Source organism: Sminthopsis crassicaudata, chromosome 2 (assembly GCF_048593235.1).
Source record: "Sminthopsis crassicaudata isolate SCR6 chromosome 2, ASM4859323v1, whole genome shotgun sequence".
Classification (NCBI taxonomy): domain Eukaryota; kingdom Metazoa; phylum Chordata; class Mammalia; order Dasyuromorphia; family Dasyuridae; genus Sminthopsis; species Sminthopsis crassicaudata.
The window spans coordinates 349,293,908-349,319,285 of record NC_133618.1 but is presented as its reverse complement, the minus strand read 5'-3'; the positions used below and the strand labels follow the sequence as shown (position 1 = coordinate 349,319,285).

At 33.1% G+C, this 25,378-nt stretch overlaps 1 protein-coding gene across 1 annotated transcript in view; it reads left to right on the top strand.

Annotated features, from left to right (window-relative positions):
* The window catches only part of LOC141556522 (son of sevenless homolog 2-like), a 95,368-nt gene that overhangs the window by 34,057 nt on the left and 35,933 nt on the right, over positions 1-25,378 (top strand). The window contains exons 7-13 of the mRNA XM_074290736.1: positions 359-469; positions 2,828-2,926; positions 8,340-8,467; positions 9,194-9,843; positions 18,552-18,633; positions 21,962-22,084; positions 24,870-24,973. Coding sequence (XP_074146837.1) covers positions 359-469; positions 2,828-2,926; positions 8,340-8,467; positions 9,194-9,843; positions 18,552-18,633; positions 21,962-22,084; positions 24,870-24,973 — 1,297 coding nt within the window. The remainder of the gene's footprint in view (positions 1-358; positions 470-2,827; positions 2,927-8,339; positions 8,468-9,193; positions 9,844-18,551; positions 18,634-21,961; positions 22,085-24,869; positions 24,974-25,378) is intronic.

The following is a 25,378-nucleotide window of genomic DNA, read 5'->3' as shown; positions in this document are numbered from 1 at the left end:
TCTATTTGCAGTCACAGCTAAGACCTAGTTGGGGACTTATCAATAGCTAAGATTGTATAGCACCTACCATACGAAGCATATTTATAAGTATTATCTCATTTGATCCTCAAAACAACCCTGTGAAGTGGGTGCTATTATTATCAATATCCCCATTTTATAGATGAAGAAACTGAAACTAACAGTGTCTGAGACTGGATTTGAATTTAGGTCTTCCTGATTGTAGGCCTAGCATTCTTATCTACTGTACCAGCTAGTCTTACAAGCAAATTGTAGCAATGTTATACTGAAAATGAAAATACATGTGTCTACAACTATGTGAGGTAAACTTATTTTACTTTCCAAAAACCTTTTTTTTAAGGAACAAGCATTTGATCCATATGAAACCTTGTCACAGGATATTCTTTCACCACAGTTTCATGAGCGTTTCAATACTTTGATGGCCAAACCTGCTGTTTCTCTACATTTTCAGGTAAATTTAGATTTAATGTTAGGTTTTTATAAAGAATAGAGGAACAATTCATTTGTTTAGTGTTAAACTTGCAAGAATTCAAGAGCTACTTTGGATTGAAAGAGTGTTTGGCAGAAAGGAAAAGTCTATCCTTGATAGTGAAATCTTTTAAAGAACTTTTTGTATCTAGGTTGATTAGTCAGCCACAAACTGCTGTGAATATAGGAGAATGCCCAAGAAACTTGAGAGAAGCTAGAAAAGTTGAACATTTTGGGAAGGCATCCCCATTTGTAATGTGTCTTACTGACTTCTTAAGCTGACCTGGGTTTTTAGAATAATAAACACTCCATTGGAGAGAGAAAACACATCATTCTTCCCTACTCTGTAGGATGATAGATTGTTTCCCAAAATGATTTGATGAGACTAAAATGAATGAAATGCACAGTATTCCTTTTCTAGAGACTAATCATATCTGAGAGAGAAAAAATTATCATAGTAGTAATTTTAACCTTTTTAAAGTGGTTTCTTTGACTAATTTTTTTTAACTGCAGAAAAGTTTCTTAGCTATATTACTTGTAAGGAATTTTCCTCCATAAGCTAAAGTTTTTGCTTTTTGTAATTTTTGTTTATATAAGTGTTCTGATATTTTTGAAGAATCTTTAAACTTAGCAAATTTATTGTCCAGAAAATGTTTTTTTATTATATTTTCCTTGCTGTAGCACATCTTATAAACATTTTATATTTATTTTTATTTTTGACTTCACTTTATGTAAAGTGAAAGTAAATATATTTAATTTAAACATCAATTTTCATGATAATGTCTAACATTTATTTTCACAAAAATAGTAAATTCATACTGTCATTTATTTTGATGAAAATTCTGACTTCATCAGTGAATAATCTTTGTGTGTGTGTGTATATATATATATATATATATATATATTATGACAAAAACAATCAGATGGACAATATGTTGTCATGATCACAACAGTCATTAAAAACATACACATAGTGAAAATACCATACATTTTCTCCTCTTTTTATTAGGAATTTTTATTCTTTTTATCTTGCTTATGTGAATATTTTGAACTTTTTTTTTTTTAACTGATAATACCATTGATTCAGTAAATTTAGAAATAAATATCCAAAACAGAATTTACTTTTCCCAAAGCCTATCTCTTTTCTTAACTTCCATATTTTCCATATTTGTGTTTAGGGTACCATCATCCAAAATTTTAGTCACCCAGGTTCCTAACCTTGGAGTCATCCTCAACTTTTCACTTTCTCTAGCCTCCCTATAGCCTATCAGTTGCCAAACTCTTTCAGTTTTACTTCCACATCATTTGTCCTTTTTTTTTTTTTTTTTAAACTCTTGTGACCATCATCTTAGTTTAGGCCTTTCTCACTTATCACCAGATTGTTGCATCATCCAGACTATTGCAATAACTTCTCATTTGGTTTCCCTCCATCTCTATCCTTTCCTCTCTTTAATCTAATCTTTCACAAGATTGCCCAAATTATATTATTAAAGTATGGTTCTGTCCTTTCTGTCCCTTTCTCTTCCTCCTTTTCTCATCCCTGCTTAAAAAGAGTCAATGGCACTTTATTGCATCTAGGATAAAACACAAACTCCTCTCTTAGTTAGTTAAGGTAGTTAAGACCATTTATCTCTAGCCAGTCATTCCAGTATTATAAACTCTTCTCTTTCCTTTACTCCCATTCATTTTATGATTCAACCAAATTGTACTACTTTCTGTTCTCTATATATAATGTTCCATCTACTAAATTCTTACCTTTGTATGAGCTGTTCATCATTCTTGGGAAATAGCCCTTTCAATGCTTTCCTTCATCTCTATCTTTTGGAACTCTTTAATTTCCTTTACTGATAATTAAAATACTGTCTCCTTTAAGACCTCTTTCCTGATTTCCTTAGTTATTATACAAAATTCTACTTTTGCAATGTTAGAGTTTTATTTTGACCCAAAATGACTTGAATGTAAGCAAAAATAAATATTTTATCATAATTTGACTTCAGATAATATTATAATGTGAAATGTAATAAATGTTTAATATTCCTGTCATTTTATAAGAAAATTATTTTTATAGCTTTTAAGATCGTTTTTAATTTTTGTATATTCCTTTTCTTTATTGTACAAAAAAGATCAATTTAGGAAATCAGTATTTTAAAGATGATAAATAATTAGTATTTGTAGCTATAGAAGGTGATTTTTTTTTCCTCAGGGAAAACAAAATTCATTTTACCTTTTAAATTTTCAGCTTTAATTTTTTATTTTTGATAAGGTTATATTATGTTATGGTCTTGCTGTATTCCACATATTTCACATGTGGAAATTCAAATAAATTCTTTTTGCCTTCTAGTCCATTGCTGATGGCTTTAAAGAGGCTGTACAATATGTTCTTCCACGCCTTATGCTAGTGCCAGTTTACCATTGTTCACACTATTTTGAATTATTAGAGGTAAGAATAAAAACTTTTATAAAGTTTTTCCTTATTTTTTAAGTTTGAATAATGATCTCAGTTCGAAATTATATTATTACTGTGAACCATTACAATTTTTCATGATTATTGCTTAAACAAAATCAAGATTGAATAAAAAAATGTTTTAAGCAAATGACTTACAGGAAGTTCTCAGCAAATTATGTACTTCTTTATTTGGGTTTACATTATTTATTTGATGGTAAGTATGGAAAAGTTTATTCTGAAAGGTGTTTTTTTTTTTGTTTTTTTTTTTTTTGTTTTTGTTTTTTGAGACCATCTCACTATATTTAAAATGAGAGCTGGATCACCCCTCCTTAAACTGACTAATGCTTCTCCTCTCCCTCCCATAGAGGGGGTCTATCTGAGGTGCCAGACTACTGTGGAGATACCTGAAGCCCTACTATAGCTCAGAATTTCTAAACACAAGCAGTCTCTTAGCCTCAGCCTTCTAAGAAGCCAACATGTCTACTACTGCAGCATAAAAATTTATTCTCATCTCAGATTTACTAATATTGAATTTGAAATGTCTGAGTAATTGAACTTCTTTTACACTAAGTTTCTATTCTAACTCATGTTTAACTCACTGATGAAGTAGTAGTAGAAGTAATCTTTTTCTATTGATAAATTCCTTTATACTATAATAAATCCTTTTTTAGAGTTGCTGTGGCCAAAATTGGGGCAATAAGATGGTGCTGTAGACTATCTTCATATATATCTAAAGGGACATGGTAGTCTAAATGGTGATTTGGTTTAACTTGCTTTGCACATATTGCCTGATATTTCTTCCTCAGGGTGCCTTGGTGCTGAACTAAGCTAAACAAGCATTTATTAAATGCTTACTATGTGTCCTATGATAAGTTCTAGGTTTAAGAAAAAGGAAAATGTTTCTTGGCCCTATTGTAGCTCCCATTCTAATGGGAGGAAAGAAAATAGTAAGTATAAACAATTGAGTTTATATAAGATATAAAGGATAAATTACAGATACTTTCAGATGCGAAGCAGGAACAGTAAGGGGAGCTAAGGAAGACCTCTTGCAGAGTTAAGGAGGCCAGGGAAGTAAAGAGGGAAAACATTCTTGATATGGGAACAATTAGTGAAAATGTACTGGGATGGTCTATAGAGTTTCATATATAGATAATAGCAAAGAAATAAATGGAAGGAAGTAAAGTATAAAAAGACAGAAAAGGTAAGAAGGGAGGAGGTTATGAAGCACTTTAAAAGCCAAACAGTGGATCTTAAATTTAATTCTAGAATAGGGAGGTAACTGGCATATAATTCTAGTAGGAGGACTTACATGATCATGTTCTCTCTTTAGGAAGTTAACTTTAGCAACCTAGGGGACAATGAACTGAACTAGAAATACTTGAGGATGTCAGACCAACCAGAAGATTCCTACAGTAGTCCAAGTGTGAGAGCCTATACTTAGATGTTGACAGTGTCAGGGAAGAGAAAGAGAGTACATACAAGAGATGTAGCAAAGGTAGAATCAAGAAGATACAGCAATATATTGGATGTCAAAGTGATTAGTTTTTATTGGTTTATATTTATTTATTTTTCCACTTAATAGTATTTTATTTTTTTCCAATTGCATATTTTCAACATTCATTTTTTATAATATTTTGAGTTCACAGTTTTCTCCCTCCATTCCCCAAGACAGCAAGCAATCTGGCATATGTTATATATATATCATCATGTTAAATCTATTTTCATATTAATCATGTTGTGAAAAAAGAATCAGAACAAAAGAGAAAAACAATGAGAAATAAAAAACAAAAAGTGAAAATAATGTGCTTTGATCTACATTCATACTTTCTATTTATTTCTCTGGATGTGCTTTGCATTTCTCATCATGAATCTTTTGAAATTGTCTTGTATCATTTTATTGTTTTTTTTTTTTTAATTAAAGCTTTTTATTTTCAAAATATAGACATGGATAATTTTCAACATTCACCCTTAAGGAACCTTGTGTTTTAAAAATTTTTCCCTCCCTTCACCCCACTCCTTCCTCTAGATGGCAAGTAATCCATATATCTTAAACATGTGCAATTCTTCTATATATATTTCCACAAATATCATGCTACACAAGAAAAATCAGATCAAAAAGGAAAAAAAATGAGAAACAAAATGCAAGCAAATAACAAAAAGAGTGAAAATACTAGTATTTTATTGTTGAGAAGAGCTAAGTCTGTTATAGTTGATTATTATACAATGTTGTGGTTACTATGTACAGTGTTTTCTTTATTCTGCTTATCTTTTTTAGCATCACTTTATGTAAGTCTTTCTATGTTTTCTGAGAGTAACATCTTTGTTATTTCTTATAATACAATAATATACATTCATGTATCATAGCTTATTTAGGTATTCCCTAATTGATGGACATCTCCTTAATTTTCCATTCTTTGGAAAATAGCTGCTATACATATTTTTGTGTATGTGGGTTATCTTTATTTTCAATAGACTTTTATTGATCTTTACCTATGCCCAGAGAACTTAATTATTTATTCATTTATTTTAGTTTTCAACATCCTTTCTGTGTTCCAAATTTTTCTGCCTCTTCCCTTCCTTCTCCCTCCCCAAGACAGTAAACAATCTGAGATAGGTTAAACATGTACAATCCTTTTAAACATATTTCCATATTTGTCATATTATACAAGAAAAATCAGACTAAAAGGGGAAAAAAAAAAAAACCATGAAAAAGAAAAGGCACGCAAACAAATAAAAATGAAAACACTGTGCTTCAGTCCACATTAAACCTCCATAGTTCCCTCTCTGGATATAGATAGCATTTGCCATCCCAAGTTTGTTGGGATTGTCTTGAATCACCACATTTGTTTGGATGAACCAAGTCCATCACAATTAATCATCACGTAATTTTGCTGTTACTATGTTCTCTTGGTTCTGGAAAGCCATTTTTTATAACAAAGCTTTTTTTTTTTTTTTTTTTTTTGGCAAAACAAGCATATCAATAGACATTCCAACTTTTGGGAATAGGGGACTAGATTTCAATTTTATAATTTTATGGTATTCTATTTTATTTGTGTTATTCTTTCTACAGACATTATAGTAGTGTTATATATATATATATATATATATATATATATATATATATATAGTTTTTCTTACTGTTTACTTTGCTTCTTTGTATGTATTACATTAATCATTTCTTATAGCCAATAATACTGCTTTACATTCATGGACTACCATTTGTGTAGTCATTCTTCAATATCCTTTGTTTCCAGTTATTTTCTGCCTCAGTAGGTGTTTATGACAGTGTTTACAGACTTTGTGATGTTGCTTCTCAAAGATTTTAGAACTGATACTCAATCTTTTAGAGAGAGGTATTTCAGTTTGTTATGAAACACAGAACTAAATATATTTCTTTTTGTTGTAACCTTGTCTCTTGTATTGACGATAATTAGTAAAAATGAATGAACATTTTTTTTTTTATTTTCTGGCACTTTCCCTTAAAAAAAAAAAGAAAAAGAACCAAACAATAGCACAGCTTTGTACTTGTGGAAAATAATATGCAATCTCTCTAGATTTTGTTCCTTATTTTGAATGTGGATATATCTGTAATAGTTGGGTTCAAGAAAAAGAGAATGTAGAAAAGTTGTGATAAGTACATTTTTTTCTGTTCTCTCTGAGTAATAAATATGTCTAATGGGGACTTGAAACTTAAAACAAATAAGGAAATAGTAAAAGGTAACAAACACTTAGCTACCTTGATGAATTCAAGTCACTGGAGTTTTGTGTTCTGAAAAAACAGGTGGCTATAATTATTGAGTGGTTATTGGTGAAACTGAAAGTTCATGAAAACTAGAGTTATCCGATTGGAAAAGAGCAAATATCCCAATTTAAAAAAAAAAGTCTGCAGACTACAACTTAGCTTGATTTTGATTCTCAGGAAAATTCCAAAACGGATTTTTTTTTTTTTTGCCCCTGAAAACTTGGGGTTAAGTGTTTTGCCCAGGGTCACACAGCTAGGAAGTGTTAAACGTGTGTGAGATCAGATTTGAACTCAGGTCTTTCTGACTTAAGGGCTGGTGCCATTGCACCACCTAGCTGCCCCTCTAAAACAGATTATTAAAGAAATTATTAACCAACATCTAGAAAGGGAAATAATAACTGCAAAGAACCAGCCTGGCTTTAGTAAGAACAGATCATGTCAGACTAATTATTTCCTTTTTTAACATGATTACTAAGCCAAATGCTGTGTGGCCTACATTTGTACAAGTAGCAAATTAAGAATAATGTTATAAGTCTAAATGAAGTTTTATTGTATTTAGAAATATAAAACAATTCTGAGCTTTCTGGCTTTACAAAAAAAAGCAAAGAGTTAGATTTGACCCTCAGACTATAATATACCAACCATGAATTAAATGATAATAAAATCAGATGGCTTCAGAATCTATTAGATGAACAGACTTAAAGAATAGCTGTTAATATTTTGTGACAGGATTCTAGTAGAAAGCCTTAGGAATCTATGCTTAGCCTGTGATATTTAACATTTTTTTTCAGTGATTTGGCTAAAGACATAAGTTACATGCTCTTGTAATTTGGAGACATTGCAAAGCTGCGAGGGACAGCTAATATAGTATAATATAAGAGAAAATCATGAATAGAAAGCAATTGTTCTGGAAAAAATCCCGGTTTTAGTAGGACTATAAGCTTAATAAAAATCAGAAATGTAATAGTCCCTCCCCCCAAAAACAACCCAATATCATTTTGGGCTATAAGGAGATGAACATTTTACAGGAATAAGAAGGTGATAACCCCACTGTACTCTGTCTTTTTTCAGACCTTATTGGGAATATTGTGATAATGTATAATTGATAAGCTTCACACAGTGTTCAGATGAGAACAGCCAGATTTAATAATATGTCATATTAGAATCAATTAAAGAACGAGATATGTTTAGTTTGGAGAAGAGAAAACTCGGGGAAAGCACAATGTCTTCAGGTATTTGAAGGGCTGTCATATAGAGGAGAGACTAGACTTATTCCATGTGGTCTCAGTGGGAAGAATTAGGAGCAGGGGCTGGAAGTTGCAAAAAGATAATTTTAGGCTTTATGTCAAGAAAAACTTCCTAATATTTAGAGTTACATAAGGGTGAGTGGAATGGTTTATCTTGGAGAATGTCTGAGTTCCTCTCCTTGGATATTTTTAAAGTGAAGACTAGATGACTGCTTGTCAGGTTTGTTATGCTGGGGTTTCCTATTGTTCCAACTCTTAAATTCTGTGTATTTTTTTATTTTGTTCTCTTGTGGTTTTAAAAACATTCTTTAATTTGTTGGTAGTTTTATGCTTTTTAAAAAGTTTTTGCTATTTTTAAAAGTTTAGGATAAAAAAACCAAAATACAAAATTTATTTTGGATTTTCCAATTTTTCTTAGCAATTGCAAGAATGCAGTGAAGAACAAGAAGACCGAGAATGTTTGAAGCAAGCTATTACTGCTCTTCTGAATTTCCGATGTAGCATGGAAAGGATTTGCAATAAGCATTCACCTAGACGACGACCTGCGTGAGTTCAGATTATAAAAAACATGAGGAATTCACATTGATTTAATTTCTATATTTCTGTCCATGTGTGTTTAGTAGTGATAATTTTTCTTTCAGTTCTGATATTGAACCTGTATCATTTCTGTAGGTGGTAGTATGTATGTCCAACAATTTAAAAAAACAAATTTAAAATTTAAATTTAAAATTTAATTTTAAAAAAATTTTAAAATTTAAAATTTAAATTAAAAAAAAAATCAGACTGATATTGTTGGAATTGAATGATTTGACCTGGTTTATGTTTTTAAAATGACTTTAGATGACTTTTCCAGATACAGAAAAATGTTTTAAATATTTGCCTTTAAATTATACCAGAGATCCTACATTATTATTCTGTAAGGTATGTTTTATAATTTTCTGTAGCTGATGTAAAGGAAGCTCACTTGTCTTAATATCTTCAATTGTGACATTAGGTATTAATGCATAAAAGCTGATTTTTTCCCATCTTACAAATAAGGAATCTGAGGCAAAGTAGAAATGTCTTATTAGAGTTATCTATGATTCAGTGAAATAAATGAAAGGTTTCATTCAATATTTCATTTGTTTGGTAAATTGAATTAATGTGAAGTTATGTGAATTGATAAGTGTATAACTTGTACCTTGGTATGAACTCTTGTGATATTCATTTTATATTTGTTTTAATTATGATTTAAAAGTAATTGGAAAAACATTTTTAAATTGTGATTTATAGGGATCCTGTTTGTCGATTTTATAATCGTCAATTACGGAGTAAGCATCTGGCAGTTAAAAAAATGAATGAAATTCAAAAAAATATTGATGGATGGGAAGGCAAAGATATTGTCCAGTGTTGTAATGAATTTATAATGGAAGGACCATTGATAAGAATAGGAGCTAAGCATGAACGCCATATTTTTCTTTTTGATGGCTTAATGATTAGTTGTAAAACTAATCATGGACAGTCCCGGATTCCAGGTTATAGCAATGCAGAGTACAGATTGAAAGAAAAATTTATCATGAGGAAAATACAAATCTATGATAAAGAAGACACTTCTGAATACAAGCATGTCTTTGAGTTGATTTCCAAAGATGAAAATAGCATTATATTTGCTGCTAAGTCCACTGAAGAGAAAAATAATTGGATGGCAGCCTTGATTTCTCTTCAGTATCGTAGTACATTAGATCGAATGCTGGATTCAGTATTATTAAAAGAAGAAAATGAACAACCATTGAGGTTGCCAAGTCCAGAAGTTTATCGTTTTGTTGTGAAAGACTCTGAAGAAAACATTGTTTTTGAAGACAACTTGCAAAGTGGAATCCCTGTCATTAAAGGAGGAACTGTGGTGAAATTAATTGAAAGACTAACCTACCATATGTATGCAGGTATGTGTTTATATTTATAGGTGAAAAGGGAAAGACAGTTGTAATTAAACTGTTTAACTGGAGCAACTGGGTGCTGCATTGGATAAATAGAGGACCAGACCTGGGGTCACAAAGATTCATCTTTCATGAATTCAAATGTGACTTCATATATTTACTAGCTATGTATAATTTTGGGAAAGTTATTTAACCCTGTTTGCCTCATTTCCTCCTCTGCAAAATAAGCTAGAGAAAGAAATGACAAACCACTCTAGTATCTTTGTCAAGAAAACTCCAGATGGATCACAGAGAGTCAGACAGGACTGAAACAGCTGAGCAGTGTGCAGTACATTGAATATACAGAAACAAAAGAAAATGGTTGCTACTCTCAAGCACCTTAGATTCCACTAGGGGAAATAACATATGTCACATATAAGCATATACAAAAATATATGAAATTTTGGATAGGGAGGTCCTGACAGGCAAAGGATTGTAGAAGGCTTGTTGTACTTAAACTGGACTTTAAAAGAGCTAGGGTTTTTAAGAGGCATAGCTGAGGATGGGAGTGCATGAGTCTGTGAAGTAGGAAGAGAGATAAAGGTGAGCTTACTCCAGGACATTTAGGGGGTGCAGTGGTTCTAGGTCTGGATCTGAAGTCAGGAAACTCATTTTTCTGAGTTTAATCTGGTCTCAGACACTAGGTGTATGATCCTAATCAATTATGATCACTTAACCTTGTTGGCGTCAGTTCCTCATCTGTAAAATAGCAAATAATTCCACTATCTTTGTCAGGAATACATCAAAAATGGGGTCACAAAGAGTTGACCACAACTAGATAATGACTAAACGATAACAACAAAGATAAATTGGATTCAAGTTGTAAAGAGCTTTAATTGCTAAATAGACAATTTGGCATTTTATCCTGTATTTAGCCAGTGAAGTTTATTGAACAAGATAGGGACATGTTCAGCTTTAAGAATATTGATAGCAATTCCGAAGGGAAATTGAAAAAGAGAATGACTTGACATAGGAAGACCAATGAAGAAACTGTTACAATAGTGTAGAAAAGAGGTAATAAAGGCTTGAACTAGGATGGGACCATATGAACACAAGCCATATATCTCTTGGCCAATCTCTTAGAAAAATCTGTCTATGTTATTTCTATTTCCTTTCTTCTCATTCATCAACCTTTTGTAGTGTGGCTTCTGATTTTGTTAGTATTGGAACCACTCTGTCCAGAATCTCCTGATTTCTTTCTTTCTTTTCTTTTTTTCTTTTTCCCCCTGAGGTAATTAGGGTTAAGTGACTTGCCTAGTCACACAGCCAGGAAGTATTAAGTGTCTGAGACCAGAGTTGAACTCAGTTCTCCCAACTTCAAGGCTGGTGTTCTATCCACTGTGCCACCTAGCTGCCCCTCCTATGATTTCTTAATTTCCAAATTTAATGGTCTTTTCTTAGGCCCCATTCATTTCAACCACTGTACTTTATTTATCACTTTTGACCATTTTTTCTCCCACCTCCCAGATACTCTCTGGGTTTTCATGAGACTGTTCTCTCCTGGTTACTTGCCTGACCATTCCTTGTCTCCATCACTGTGGGTATTCCCCAGAGTTCTATCCTAGGTCCCTTGTTCTCTCTTTTTTGGTGACTAGGTTAGCTTCATTACTCTCTCTATGCAGTCTTGTTTATATGTGACACTTTTATTTCTTGTCATCCCTTAGCACCACTGCCCTCCATTTCTGTAATATTCTACCTTTTCTCCTTATTTTATCAAATCTTTCTCTTATTTCAGTATCTACTTCATGTACCAACTTCTACATGAAGTCTTTCCTAATCTCTCAGGTAATACTGTATTTAATTACTTTATATTACAAATTATTCTGTTCATTCTTAAATATGTTTTTATTTTCTCTCCCATTATAATGTAAATTCTGTGTGAATAGGGACTGTTTGATTCATTTTATTTTTCTCTCCAGTGCCTACTTAGCACACAGTTCCTTGTCTCTATAGTAGATGCTTAATAAATAGCTATTGACTGATTGATTGGAGAGAAGGATACTGATTAGAAATGCTATGGAGGGCATCTTTGTGGCCTAGGCCTTTAGGCTAGTTCCTCTTCAGTACTAACTGTAATCTGTAAAGACCATTTAGAACCAACACTTGTGGAAACGTTCAGGAACCACTTTAGCTACTCCTGAACTTAGTTAAATCTTGAACTATTCTAATGATTAAGTGCATAAACAAGTGAATGACAGGATACTGCTGCTTAAAATAATGAGGAGGAATCAGAGACTCCTCTTCCACCACTATCTTGGAAATCCAGTCATCATAGAACAAATTGGCATCTAGCAGCCATAGAACTACTGCACTATGGAGGCCTGGGTGTCTTAGGTCCATTGTCACATCATTCCCACCTCAAGCAGTCCAGACCCAGACTCATTTGGGACAAAGGGATGAAGGTCTCATCTTCTAGAACTGTTTCAGGCTGAGGGTCAGTAGAGCTGGCTCTACCCAGTGGGGTCTGTACTGAAAAGGAGAGGTAAGTGATTTGTAGGTAGCAGTATTTGGTGCTGAATGTCAGAATCAAGTCTCAGGTGATTTCAAGTTGATCCAGTTGTTGGAATTTCATGATTTGGATTCTGGAAGAAGCAACTCTCACAAGTATATTAAAAATGCAAGTACTAAATATGAGCAAAAGAGAAAGAATAAATTAAAGGGGAGTTAATATGGAGATTACGAGGGATAGTAACAGTAATCAGAAACCCCACCCAGAAGAAAGCCGGGGGAGAAATGAGACTATCATAAATATCTCTCATCCAAACAGCTTTCTATATGATAGATACCAAAGAATGTTTTCCCCCAAATTCTTGCTTTTGTTTTCTGAAAAGAGTAGATTGTGCCCTTCAGTTAGTATGATCTCTCCCAGCAAAAACTCTAGAATCTTACAAGAAAAGGGTTTTACCCAAGTAGTACAGGGCACATGTGCAAGCCTTTTTTAACAGTTCTTTCAAAATTTATTTGTCTGGGAATTATATGAGGGAGTCCAGGAGTCAGGAGTTGGGGAATTAAAGTTGCCATGGTCAGGGACAAACAATCAGCAACATGGGCAGCTGATCCATAAGCCTGCTTCCGTTCACCTGAAGTGAATTCCCCTTCCTTTAGGAAACAACAGAAACATCTCTAGATCCATGGACAGCTAGCTATAATTGTTTTCTCTTCATATTTAACTGGGAATTGTTTAGCTTTCAAAAAATCCCCTTTCTTTCCCATATAGCCCCATGATCATGCAAAACATAAAAATATGAAGTCAGTATAAATCTTTGAGAAGTAAGCAAAGGGTCCTTCCATTACCTACAGTGTAGGCAGATTAGTTTAGCTTTCAAGGTCCTAAAAAAAGCCTCAGCCTGATCAGGGCATGATAAGATCGTCTGCTTCTTCTCAATGAACAAAAGAGAAAGTGAGAGTGGCCCCCAATACTTGGGTGAAGTAGGCCTTTATATAAAGAAGCTCTAGCCCCAGGAAGCAAAAGAATTAAAGATTTCATTGCAGCAACCCAGAGATTCCTCCAGGGCTGGGCTGAAAAATTAAAATATCTATATACTTGTATTATGTTTTATATCCACTGACCACTTGCTCTGATTATAGAAATTTGCATAAGAGGAAAAATCAGGGACATGATTTCCTTCATCTAAGAGCACATATAGGCTAAAGCATCCTTTTAAAAAAAATTTTTTTTTTAATAATTACAACTTTTTTTTTTTGACAATACATATGTATAGTAATTTTTTGTAGCATTATCCCTTGCACTCAGTTCTGTTCCAGTTTTTCCCTTCCTTCCTTCCACTCCTCCCCCTAGATGGCAGCCAGTCTTATACATGCTAGATATGTTATAGTGTATCCTAGATACAATATATGTGTGCAGAACCGAATTTCTTGTTGCATAGGAAGAATTGGATTCAGAAGGTAAAAATAACCTGGGAAGAAAAACAAAGATGCAAACAGTTTACACTCATTTCCCAGTGTTCCTTCTCTGGGTGTAGCTGATTCTGTCCATCATTGATCAGTTGGAACTTTGTCGAAGATATCCATTTCCATCAGAATACATCCTCACAGAGTGTTGTTGTTGAAGTGTATCTCTTGATTCTGCTCATTTCACTCAGCATCAATTCATGTATGTCTCTCCAAGCCTCTTTGTATTTATCTGCTGGTCATTTTTTACAGAGCAATAATATTCCATAACATTCATATACCACAATTTACCCAACCATTCTCCAATTGATGGGCATCCATTCATTTTCCAATTTCTGGCCTCTATAAAAAGGGCTGCCACAAACATTTTGGCACATACAGGTCTCTTTCCCTTCTTTAGTATTTCTTTGGGATATAAGCCCAGTAGTTGGCTAAAGCATCTTTAAAGCAATAACTGTCCTAGTTTTAACAATTCCACCTTAAGCCAGACTCAGGAACAATCATATGGGTTCTCATTCAAAAGACCTCTGGGAAATTGAGTCACAGCAGGGTCCAAGGTCATCCTTCTAATTAGTTCCCAGATACTAACTTCCACCTGTAACAACTTCTTCTGAGTAGCTTATGGCATATTCCTTTCAGATGGTAGATCACTGGCTTGATGATCTATCATTCATACCTGAGTGAATTTAAAACTCTAAATAAATATCAGCTGCAGTCCCAAGAGATTTTATCTCCTATAGCAATTCTCATCAATTAAAGCTTCAGATGAATCTAGCTCAAGTATCACAGTAAGAGATTCATCCTAGAAAGTTCACAGCTTATACAGCTTATCTTTCATATCTAAATAGATGGTTTTAAGTTCAATATTACACAGATCATTTTGCTTTTAAAATACCCAATACATAGAAAAATTCCAAATTGCTAATTGTCCATAACAGAAGGCAAAAACTATTATTCTTAGAGTCCCTTTAAATAATGGTACAGCTTTAAGATGACTCAATACAATCAATTAAAACTCATACAGAATATAGAATCTTAATTTCACATAAAAGAACCTTATCAGAATTAACAATTTCTTCATTCTTAAAATGTTGTCAACTTCCTCCAATTGAAGAGTCCCTGTAAACTTTTTGGAAATATCCCTATTAACTAACTTATCAAATCTGATTAAAATTCTGCTCTAGGTTTTTTTTTTTTTTTTGTTGTTGTTGTTATCATATTCCTTAAACAAGGAGACCATTATGCACTTACATAAACATTAAATAATTTGCTGAAGACAGATGAGATTTTTAGTAGAAATAAATCACTTTCAGAAAACTTATGGTTTTGAAATGTAAATGTAGGCTGTTCCTTTAAACAATATAAGCAATTAATATTTCAATCAGCAAGGAGCTGAAGTTTGTTAAAAAGCAGCTGCATTATACTTAATGGGGGGAGAGGGAATTAGATTGTCACCTGACAATCTAACCTGAGAAGGTCCACTCCATGTGACAGCCCTTCCCCCACTCCATATGGCATTTCTCCCAACTCCATTATGTTTCCTGACTCCCACTTTTCATAGCTAACCTTTTTAGGGTGTCAAGTCACCCAGGATCCAATTTGCCAGCCAAAAACAGACTCCAACCTCAAGGTTGGCCTCATCTTTCCCCTGGCAAATGGCAAGTTCACTAGGAACTTGCACTTTTCTGACCCCTATTTCCAAGAAGCCATTTTCCTCTTTCTTTCTTCCTCCTCTCACACCATCTCTTCCCTGTCTCCTCCCGATATCTACATACTCATTCCTTCTCTGACATATTGTCTTCCCTTTTGTTTTAAACACGCTCCCAAACCAATAACTCTTCTAACTAGATGCTCCATTTAAACTATTAATTGCTTTTGCAAATCAATCTTTTTTGCCCCTTGACTTTAAATCACTTTTTTTAAACTTTAAAATTCAAAATTAAATAACTTTGAACCAAAAACTCATAAAACTTATACATATATCCAGCAGAGCTGACAAAATTTTAAGGCATAATTCATAGTTTTACAAATTACCCAATAATTTTAGAAAGCAACATACCATCTAATTAAGGGATACAAACATGACCTCACCTAAGGTAAACTACCAAAACTTTGTTTTAATAACCTAATTTTAACTTAAAATCTAATCAAATACCGCTTTAAATTCCCAACAGTATAAAATTTCTTTTGCTATCATATCTCAAATAATGAATTTCACTAAATTTATTAAACAGTTTCTTTCTCTCCCTCTGGCCCCACGTATCCCTGCTGCAGTCAGGGAACAGGTTAAAGAGGAAGAAAGAGACTATCTTCACTCTCTACATTATCCTTCTCCTCCAGGAGGCCCCAATTTAATTGAATTGCTTTGGAATCTTGAAATGATTCCCCAATCATTATTCTCAATGGACTCTTCCTGAAGTTCCAACTTTGGCCAGAATTGGAGCCTACAGGAAAGTCAGGGCTTTCTCTTTTTAACAAATTCTAGCTCACAGAACAGACATGACAAAGTCATTTTTCACAAAGACACAAAAATAGACAAAAATAACATGGAAGAGAACCATTCCTTTTCCACTTTCCCACAGATAACAGAAATATGCAAGTGTACTTTTTTCCCTTTTTGCTTCAAAGATTTGAGTTGAACTGCCCCTCTTGAAGCATCCAATCTCACAACCTGGTCTCTAGCAACATCCCCTCCTGGTGACTTGGCAGACCATGCTCGAAGAAGGAGTTGCCTGCCTTCCTGGCCAACTGCAGAGTGCCCCCATCCTGTGCTGTTAACAGGATTTCCTGGCACTCACCCTGTGAGTGGATCATCCAAGGCTTGATCCCAGGGCTCACACCGCCTAAGGATATATTAATAGACAGTGCCCCCATGAATTACACATAATTATGTTACCTGGCTCTCTCTTACGGGCTCCATTTTCGGAGACTTGTATTTGCTTTCTGTTTGTATCTGAGTGCCTCTCCTAGGCTCATTCTTCACAGAGAGGGAGGCTGAGAGTCTGATTCCAAAGATGGTCAGAGAAAACCTAACTTGATGCCTGCCTTAAATCAGGATCCCAGCCACAGATCCCAGAGGAGACCTCATAAACTAAGTGGGATGGGTGCTATACTCCCTTTCTCAAATTAACTAATCAGAGACATCTTCAGGTACAAAGAGAAAGCATTTATTTATTTCCTACAGGGAGAGGCCTAAACACAAACCCTGTGAGCCATCCCACCTCTCGCCACGTGCTCCTGAACCTGGCCACCTTCCAGCTTGCACAAAATTTAAAAAGCAAAAGACCCCAGCCTTCTCATTGGATAGACTAAAAAGACGTAACTCTTCTTGACCAGTGGTCACCAATGTTATCTGCTTCCTGTGGGTCACATCACTACCTGTAACTTCACTAATTTCCTGCATCCCAGGGTTCAGAGCCTGGGAATAGGGATCATGTGACTTAGTTTCAATATTGAGAAATACTTCATCCAATCAATTCCATTTATAACCATAACATTTTACCATGATTTTTATTAATATATTTGTGCTATATAAATAGTAGCAGACACTAGTTTCAAGTACTAAATATTTCACTAAAATACTTTAAATAGCAAAATTAAATTTATTTATTTTAATATTCACTTACATAGAAAATTGTCATTTTAAAGAGGATTGTTTGAATGATGGGAACATACCTCATGTCAAAGTATATTAAAGGTGATTTCACTGGGAATTTTGATTTATTTTTTTCATATAAGCATAGTGGTTTTATTAAAAATCATAAGCAATAAGTTATAGAATTTGAAGTTGAAAGGTACATCACAAAGTATATAGTAGATCTTATCCGTGAATAGAAATTCCCCTTTACAATAGCACAATTAGGGTACAAACTTTAATGCTTCTTAAAATATTTCAAATGACAACTTTTAACTGCTAATCTTGTATTTGCCCTCATTAGGATTCTAAAATATCAGTTCAGATAGTGTCCTGTGGTTCTATGGTTTATGATAATGAGATTTTACTATGTTTAATGCACAATTATTTGTTGTTGTTTTTTCTCATGGTCCCTACTTTTAAAATGAAGATTACATACCATATTAGTAAACAAATTGGCTTTAAAATTTTATATCTGATTGAGTAAGAATTGAAGATATAAATGAGGTCATTGTGGTAGGAGGGGGTCAAAAATTTTTTTTTCATGATAATCAACAAAGACAACCAAATATATGAAATATGGAATAAAATATTATATATGAGTCCCCGTAGAATAAACTAACAATCTCAATTCTTTAAATACTTTAAACATAAAGAGTATGTATGCTTTTTATCCTCTTCTAAGTCTGACTTAAGTTCTAATACCTTTGTTTTACGAGAAATTAAAAACAATTTTTTTTGCCCTAACTTTGTCTTAGACTAGTAGGAAAGGGTGGGAGGGAACAGGAAAGAAACAAGCATTTGTAGAATATCTACTGTGTGCCAGGCATTGTGCTAAATTCCTTACAAATATTATTCTATTTGATCCTCACAATAACTCCGTAAGATTACTATTATCCCTATTTTTACAGTATATGAGACTGAGGAAAACAGGAAAAGTGGCTTGCTCAGGGACACATAGCTAGTGTTAGAGTCTGGATTTGAACTCAGGTCTTCTTGACTCCAGGCCCAGCACTCTATTCACTTGGCCACTTAGCTTTCTTCAGGGAAACATCACTGTATTCTATTTTTAGTTGAATTAGAGTGGAGAAAAATTAATAAATTATCTTTATTCATTTTACTTTTACAGATCCCAATTTTGTGCGTACTTTTCTTACAACCTATCGTTCATTTTGTAAACCACAGGAATTGTTGAAGTTATTGATTGAACGGTAAGAAAAATACCTATACTTAATTTACAACAGGCAGATTTTTAGATCCATATTTTATAAGATCTCATATTTTGAATTTGAAAGGACTTCACAGGTTCTCTTATTCAATCTCCAACTTTTTTTTTTAATCAAAAAAATGTATATGTTTATACTAACTTTGTTAAATACAGTTAAATAATAAACAATTCATTTTAAGGGCTAGAATTTGTCAGTATTTATAATCTCCAACCCTTTTAAAAACATAAAACAAAACTTTTCTTGATACATAAGTGATCAAAGGACATGAATAGTTTTCAAAAGAATATACAAAAGAATGTACTTAAATACTGGAAGGATTGTAGAAAGACAAATATTATTGAATTGTTGGTAAAGCTGTGAATTAGTCCAAACACTTTAAAATTTTTTAGAAAAGTATAATGTGAGACTCCCTGTTAAAGTGTGAGAGGAAGAGGTGCTGTAGGAACTTTGAGAAAATGGAATGTTTGCAACATCTAGAGATTTTGAAAAAGAAGAAACTTACCAGGAATAAGAGGATTGCCTTGTTGCAGTTGACAGTTCAGTTGAGACTAGATAAGGTGATTGGGTAACTTTATTCAGTATCATCTAGTAACATTTGAGTAGGAGTTAAGAACATGGGTGGTGGGCAGTGAGGGAGGAGTAATTCAGGATTTGGCAGCGTATAAGAGAACAGGGTGGAAGTGGAAGACAGTGTAAAATCAAATGAAATTTGAAAATTATTATGACCAAAAAATTCTTTACCCTGAGATCATGCAAGAACCCCCACACTTAGGCAGGTTGATTTTTAGACAACAAAAAATGTAGCCTGTCAATTCCATGATATGATGAGATGTCAGTGGAGAAATTTTTTTTTTGCCAGTTTTGTGTGTGTGTGTGTGTGTGTGTGTGTGTGTGTGGCAATTGGAATTAAATGACTTGCCTAGGATCACACCGCTAGTAAGTGTTAAGTATTTGAAGCCAGAGTTGAACTCAGGTCCTCCTGACTTTAGGGCCAGTGTTCTATCCAGGGCTCCATTTAGCTACCCTGAGAAATTTATTTCAAAACAAAACACTTTTTCTTGTGATGAAGAGAGCCATTTACATTCAGAGAGAGGACTGTGGGAATTGAGTGTGGTTCACAACATAGCATTTTCACCCTTTTTGTTGTTGTTTGCTTGCATCTTATTTTTTTCTCTCATTGTTTTCTGGTTTGATTTGATTTTTCTTGTGCAGCAAGATAATTGTATAAATATGTAGGCATCTTTTGGATTTAACATATACTTCTACCGTCTTTAACAAATATTGGAGTACTTGCCATCTAGGGAGGTGGAAGAAGGGGAGAGGGAATTGGAACACAAGGTTTTGCAAGGATTATTAATGTCAAAGAATCATCTATGTATATGTTTTGAAAAATAAAAAGCTTTAATTAAAAAAAAGAGAGAGATAAAAGAAAAAGGAGAAAAAAACCCATTTTTTCCTGGTAAAAAGAAATGGCTTACTTTATTTAGAATTTCCAAAAATGAGAAAGCTATTAGCTAGATAACATCAAAATAAAAGGGAAAGTGATGAATTAGAAAATAATTAGAGAAGATATTAATAATTGGATGAAAAATTTTTTGCATTCAAATTTAGCTATGGAGAAATTGACTTGAATTCTGGGTGGAAATTGTTTCATTGAAACAATCACTTTCAAAGAACTTGATACTTAGAGACATTTTAAAAAAATTAAGAAAAACTTCTGAAAATAAATTATCTCCATCTCTTCGAGAAGGGAAAATAATTAGTGCTATTTAACTCATTTTTAAAAATTAATTAATTAAATTTAATTTTTACAAAAATTTTACTCATTATGTAATTTCCCAGCATTGAGAGTTGCAAAACCTTTTGTTTCAACTTTTCCTTTCCTTCCCCCAATCCCTTCCCCCAGATGGCAGGTTGACCAATATGTCAATAGTTAAATATGTTAAAGTATAAGTTAAATACAATATATGTCCAACAGTTATTTTGCTGTACAAAAAGAATCGGACTTTGAAATAGTGTACAATTAGCCTGTAAAGGAAATCAAAAATGTAGGCAGATAAAAATATAGGGATTGGGAATTCTATGTAGTGGTTCATATATTTAACTCATTTTTATTGGAAAGTTTATTATCAGGACTTCATCATCATTGCCTTTCTGTGTTTTTTAAATTGATGCCTTTTTTACATTGCTGTTACTTTCCAGTGTAGTATCTTTTTCATAAAATGCTTTCTTGTAATTAAGAAGTGTATTGAAGCAAGACATTAGTCATAATCTTATATTCTATATCTTTCATACTTTGGTTTTCTGAAGCCATGATTGGTTATTATATTGATCAGAGAGTTCTATTTTTTTTTCTTTTTTAGTTCTTAGAATATTTTATTATTGTTCTTTTTTCCTTTCACTGTCAGCCAATCTTTCCTCACCCTCCAGTTATTCTTTATAACAAATATGCATAATCAGGGAAAATAAGTTAAGATATTGGCCTCATTTGAAAATGCATGCCTTCACCTGTAGCTCTAGTCCATCATCTCACTACCAAGAGGTGGAAGATATGCTTTATCATTAGTCTTTTGAAGTTATAATAGGTCACTGCTTTATTCAGAGTTTTGAGTTCTTTCATAATTTTTTATCTTTATATTACTGTGTTCACGGGACAAATTGGTTACCTGGTTCTGGTCACTTCTTTACTCTGTTATTTTATACAAATTTTTCTTGTAGTTCTCTTGTTCTAAAATACTCCTCGTTTCTTATGACATTCCCGGTACTACTGCATTCCACGTTTTGTTCAACCATTGCCCAGTTAATGGGAACCTGTTTTGTTTCCAGTTCTTTGCTTTCATTGTTGTATTGCTGTAGAGTCATTGGTGAGTCTTAAAGTTCTATGTAGTTTTGCTATGTTTTAATATATTATATATATTTAATTGAGATGAAAGTGGGTGGAAGATAAGGTATATCTTAGTTGCTTAGATTTTTCTTTCTAGCACACATGCATTTTTAAATCCAGGGTGCAGACATATTCCACTCATTTCCTTTGAAGTTCACAAACATATCTTCTGAAGGAGAAAGGACCTTTGTGGCCTGGATGTTAAAATAATCAAATAGTTGTCTAACTGCTTATTCTGAATTATTTGATATTTCTTAATATCTATTTCATTTAAAAAAAAAAAGTTAATTTTGTTTAGTGGGGAAGTGGATAAAGAAGCTATGCTTATCAAATTAGAAAAGTATTTATCAGAACTTTCCCCATCTATTGTAATTTTTGTTTATATAAACAACTAAGCATTTGTCTTTAATTTTACTCTGTTCCTAGGTTTGAAATCCCTGAGCCAGAACCTTCGGAAGCAGATAAATTGGCAGTAGAGAAAGGAGAGCAGCCAATAAGTGCAGACCTGAAACGGTTTCGCAAAGAATATGTCCAACCAGTACAACTTAGGTATTTCTCTTGCTCCACCCAATTTTCCTTCTCTGTATAGCACAAAACTTGTCCCCTCTCATCTCAAATATAGGTGATGGAGCTGCCTTTACTTTTGCTTACACATGAATTCATTGTCAAACACAGTGAAGTTCCAGGTGCAAAGTATGCTCTGGTCACTTACAATTATGTAATATGTATCCTAGAAATGACTTCTTACTTTTTTTTTTTTTTTTAGTTAAAGCTTTTTATTTTCAAAATATATACATGGATAATTTTTAACATTCACCCTTAAAAAACCTTGTGTTCTAAATTTTTTCTCTCCCTTCCCTTCACCCCCTTCTCTAGACAGCAAGTAATCTATGTTAAACAAGTGCACATCTATACATATTTCCATAAATATGCTGCACAAGAAAAATGAGATCAAAAAGAAAAAAAATGAGAAAGCAAACAAAAACAAAAATAGTGAAAATACTATTTTATGATCTACACTCAGTTCTCATTGTCCTCTCTCTGGTTGCAGATGGCTCTTTTCATCACAAGATCATTGGAACTGGCCTGAATTATCTCATTGTTGAACAAAGCCACATCCGTCAGAATTAAGATGACTTATTCTTATAGACTAATGTTCTAGCATTTATTTTCAAGTATAATTAAACTTTCTAAATTTATTTATAGATATAATGAGTATATCTGTATCTCTGTGCCAAGAGATAAAGTTGTGCCTATATCTGTCTATCTGAATGTCTGTCTCTCCCCCTCTCCCCACATTCACATACATATATTATTGAAATCCCTATCTTAAGAGACAATGGTGATATAATGAAGAGGGAGATTTTCACTAAGTTACTTAGTGTCTTAATTCCTCAGACTATTTTCTAAGATTATATTGCAAATAGTTGTCTATATTTGAGACAGATTCCTTACCAGGAATTCCGTATGATAGGGAAATCACAAGTCCAAGACAAAAAAGTAGGCTTAAATTACTGTTGTTGAACTTAACTTTTCTTTTTTTTTTTTTTTCCTATTTAATTATCTTGAACTTTTCTATATCCTTATTTTTGTATCTTTCCACAAAAAGGAAAATCTACAGAGATTAGTTTTTTTTTTTTTTTAAATAATAATAGTTTTTATTTACCAGATATTTGCATGGGTAATTTTACAATGTTGACAATTGCCAAAACTTTTTTTTTTTTTCCAATTTTTCCCCTCCCCCACCCCAGATGGCAGGTCGACCAATACATGTTAAATATGTTAGAGTGTAAATTAAATACGATATATGTATACACGACCAAACAGTTGTTTTGCTGAACAAAAGAATTGGACTTTGAAATAGTGTACATTTAGCCTGTGAAGGAAATCCAAAATGCAGTTGGACAAAATTAGAGGGATTGGAATCTATGTAGTGGTTCATAGTCATCTCCCAGAGTTCTTTCGCTGGGTGTAGCTGGTTCAGTTCATTACTGCTCTATTGGAATTGATTTGGTTCATCTCCTTGTTGGAGAGGGCCATGTCCATCAGAATTGATCATCATACAGTATTGTTGTTAAAGTATATAATGATCTCCTGGTCCAGGCCTTTCTGAAATCATCCTGTTGGTCATTTCTTACAGAACAATAATATTCCATAATATTCATGTACCACAATTTATTCAGCCAATCTCCAATTGATGGACATCCACATGGTTTCCAGTTTCTGGCCACCACAAAGAGGGCTGCCACAAACATTCTTGCACATACAGGTCCCTTTCCCCTCTTTAAGATGTCTTTGGGATACAAACCCAGTAGCAACACTGCTGGGTCAAAGAGTATGCACAGTTTGATAACTTTTTGAGCATAGTTCCAAATTGCTCTCCAGAATGGCTGGATATATTCAGTTCTACCAACAATGTATCAGTGTACCTGTTTTCCCACATCCCCTCGAACATTCTGCATTACCTTTCCCTGTCATTCTAGCCAATCTACAGGTGTGTAGTGGTATCTCAGAGTTGTCTTAATTTGCATTTCAAAGATTAGTTTTTTATCAAGAAAATGATCTTAATTGATAGAAATAAGTTTGAGGCAAATAAAGTAAAAGTGTACTAAAAGAAACAGCAGTGCTAATTGCCTTTTTATTAAGCCTTATGTGTTATTTATAATAGCTAACATTTATAGCATTTACTATGTGTCATGTGTTGGCCTGTGGTGTAAGACATGATGGGTTGGTAGATTTAGAAAAATATAGAAAGATTTGGATTTATGAAGAAGAATGTTGCCTACCTTCATATAAACAGAGAACAGATAAGTGTAGTTCAGTCTATCTATGTGTATCTATGTGTACATATAAGTATGTATGCATATGTAAATATGTGTACATACAGATATGCATATATATGTGTGTGTATGTATGTATATATCAATAGATATATATGTGCTTAGTTGTAGCCTTCTTGGGGAAATTGGGAAAAGGAAAGGAGAAAAAAAAAAAAGAGTTAAGTTGAAAGTCCACAGCAGAGAACAAAAGAAAATCTGTAAGGAAGCAAAGAAAAGGTGGACAGCTCTGAACATAATGTGTAGTATTTATTATATAGGCTTTCTTGAAGTGGAAATTTATTGTTTCATATTTTGAATCCTCTTTTATGTTCTGTAGTGCACATGGCAATGTTTCTTTTTCTTTTTTCCCTAGGATTTTTTTTTTATTTTGTATTTAAGTTTTAAATTAAAAAAAAAATTTAAAAGCACACCTCTTTTTCCCCCTTCCCCCCAAGTAATATTTGAGTGTTTGGATTGCACTAAAATGTGTACTCTATTTCCTTTCATTTTATTAGGATACTAAATGTATTTCGACACTGGGTAGAACATCATTTTTATGATTTTGAGAGAGATCTGGAATTACTTGAAAAATTAGAATCCTTTATTTCAAGTGTAAAAGGTATGTAAATTAAATCTCTGTTGATTGTTTTCAACATCTGTGTTTTCTTAAAAAAAAAAAGGCTTTTTTATTGTTTTACACAAATATCTAATTTTAAAGCAGATGGAACAACATTTAAAATAATATGGAATTTTACACTCTTTGTCAGGTGACTCATGTTTAGAATTACCTGGAGTCATTTCATAGTTTTTTAAAACTTGCTATTTCACTTCTAAGTTCTTGTGGCTGTTCTGTATTTAAAGGGGTTGGAGGACTTGTCCTGACAATCCTGTTTTTACCTTTCTGCTATCATACTTTTAGTCTAAAGAAAATATATGAAAAATATCTGTTAATACTCATTCCCTAGGTTATTGGATGATTTGCTGTTTACATTTTATGTTTATATTTTTTCTTCCTTTTGTGATA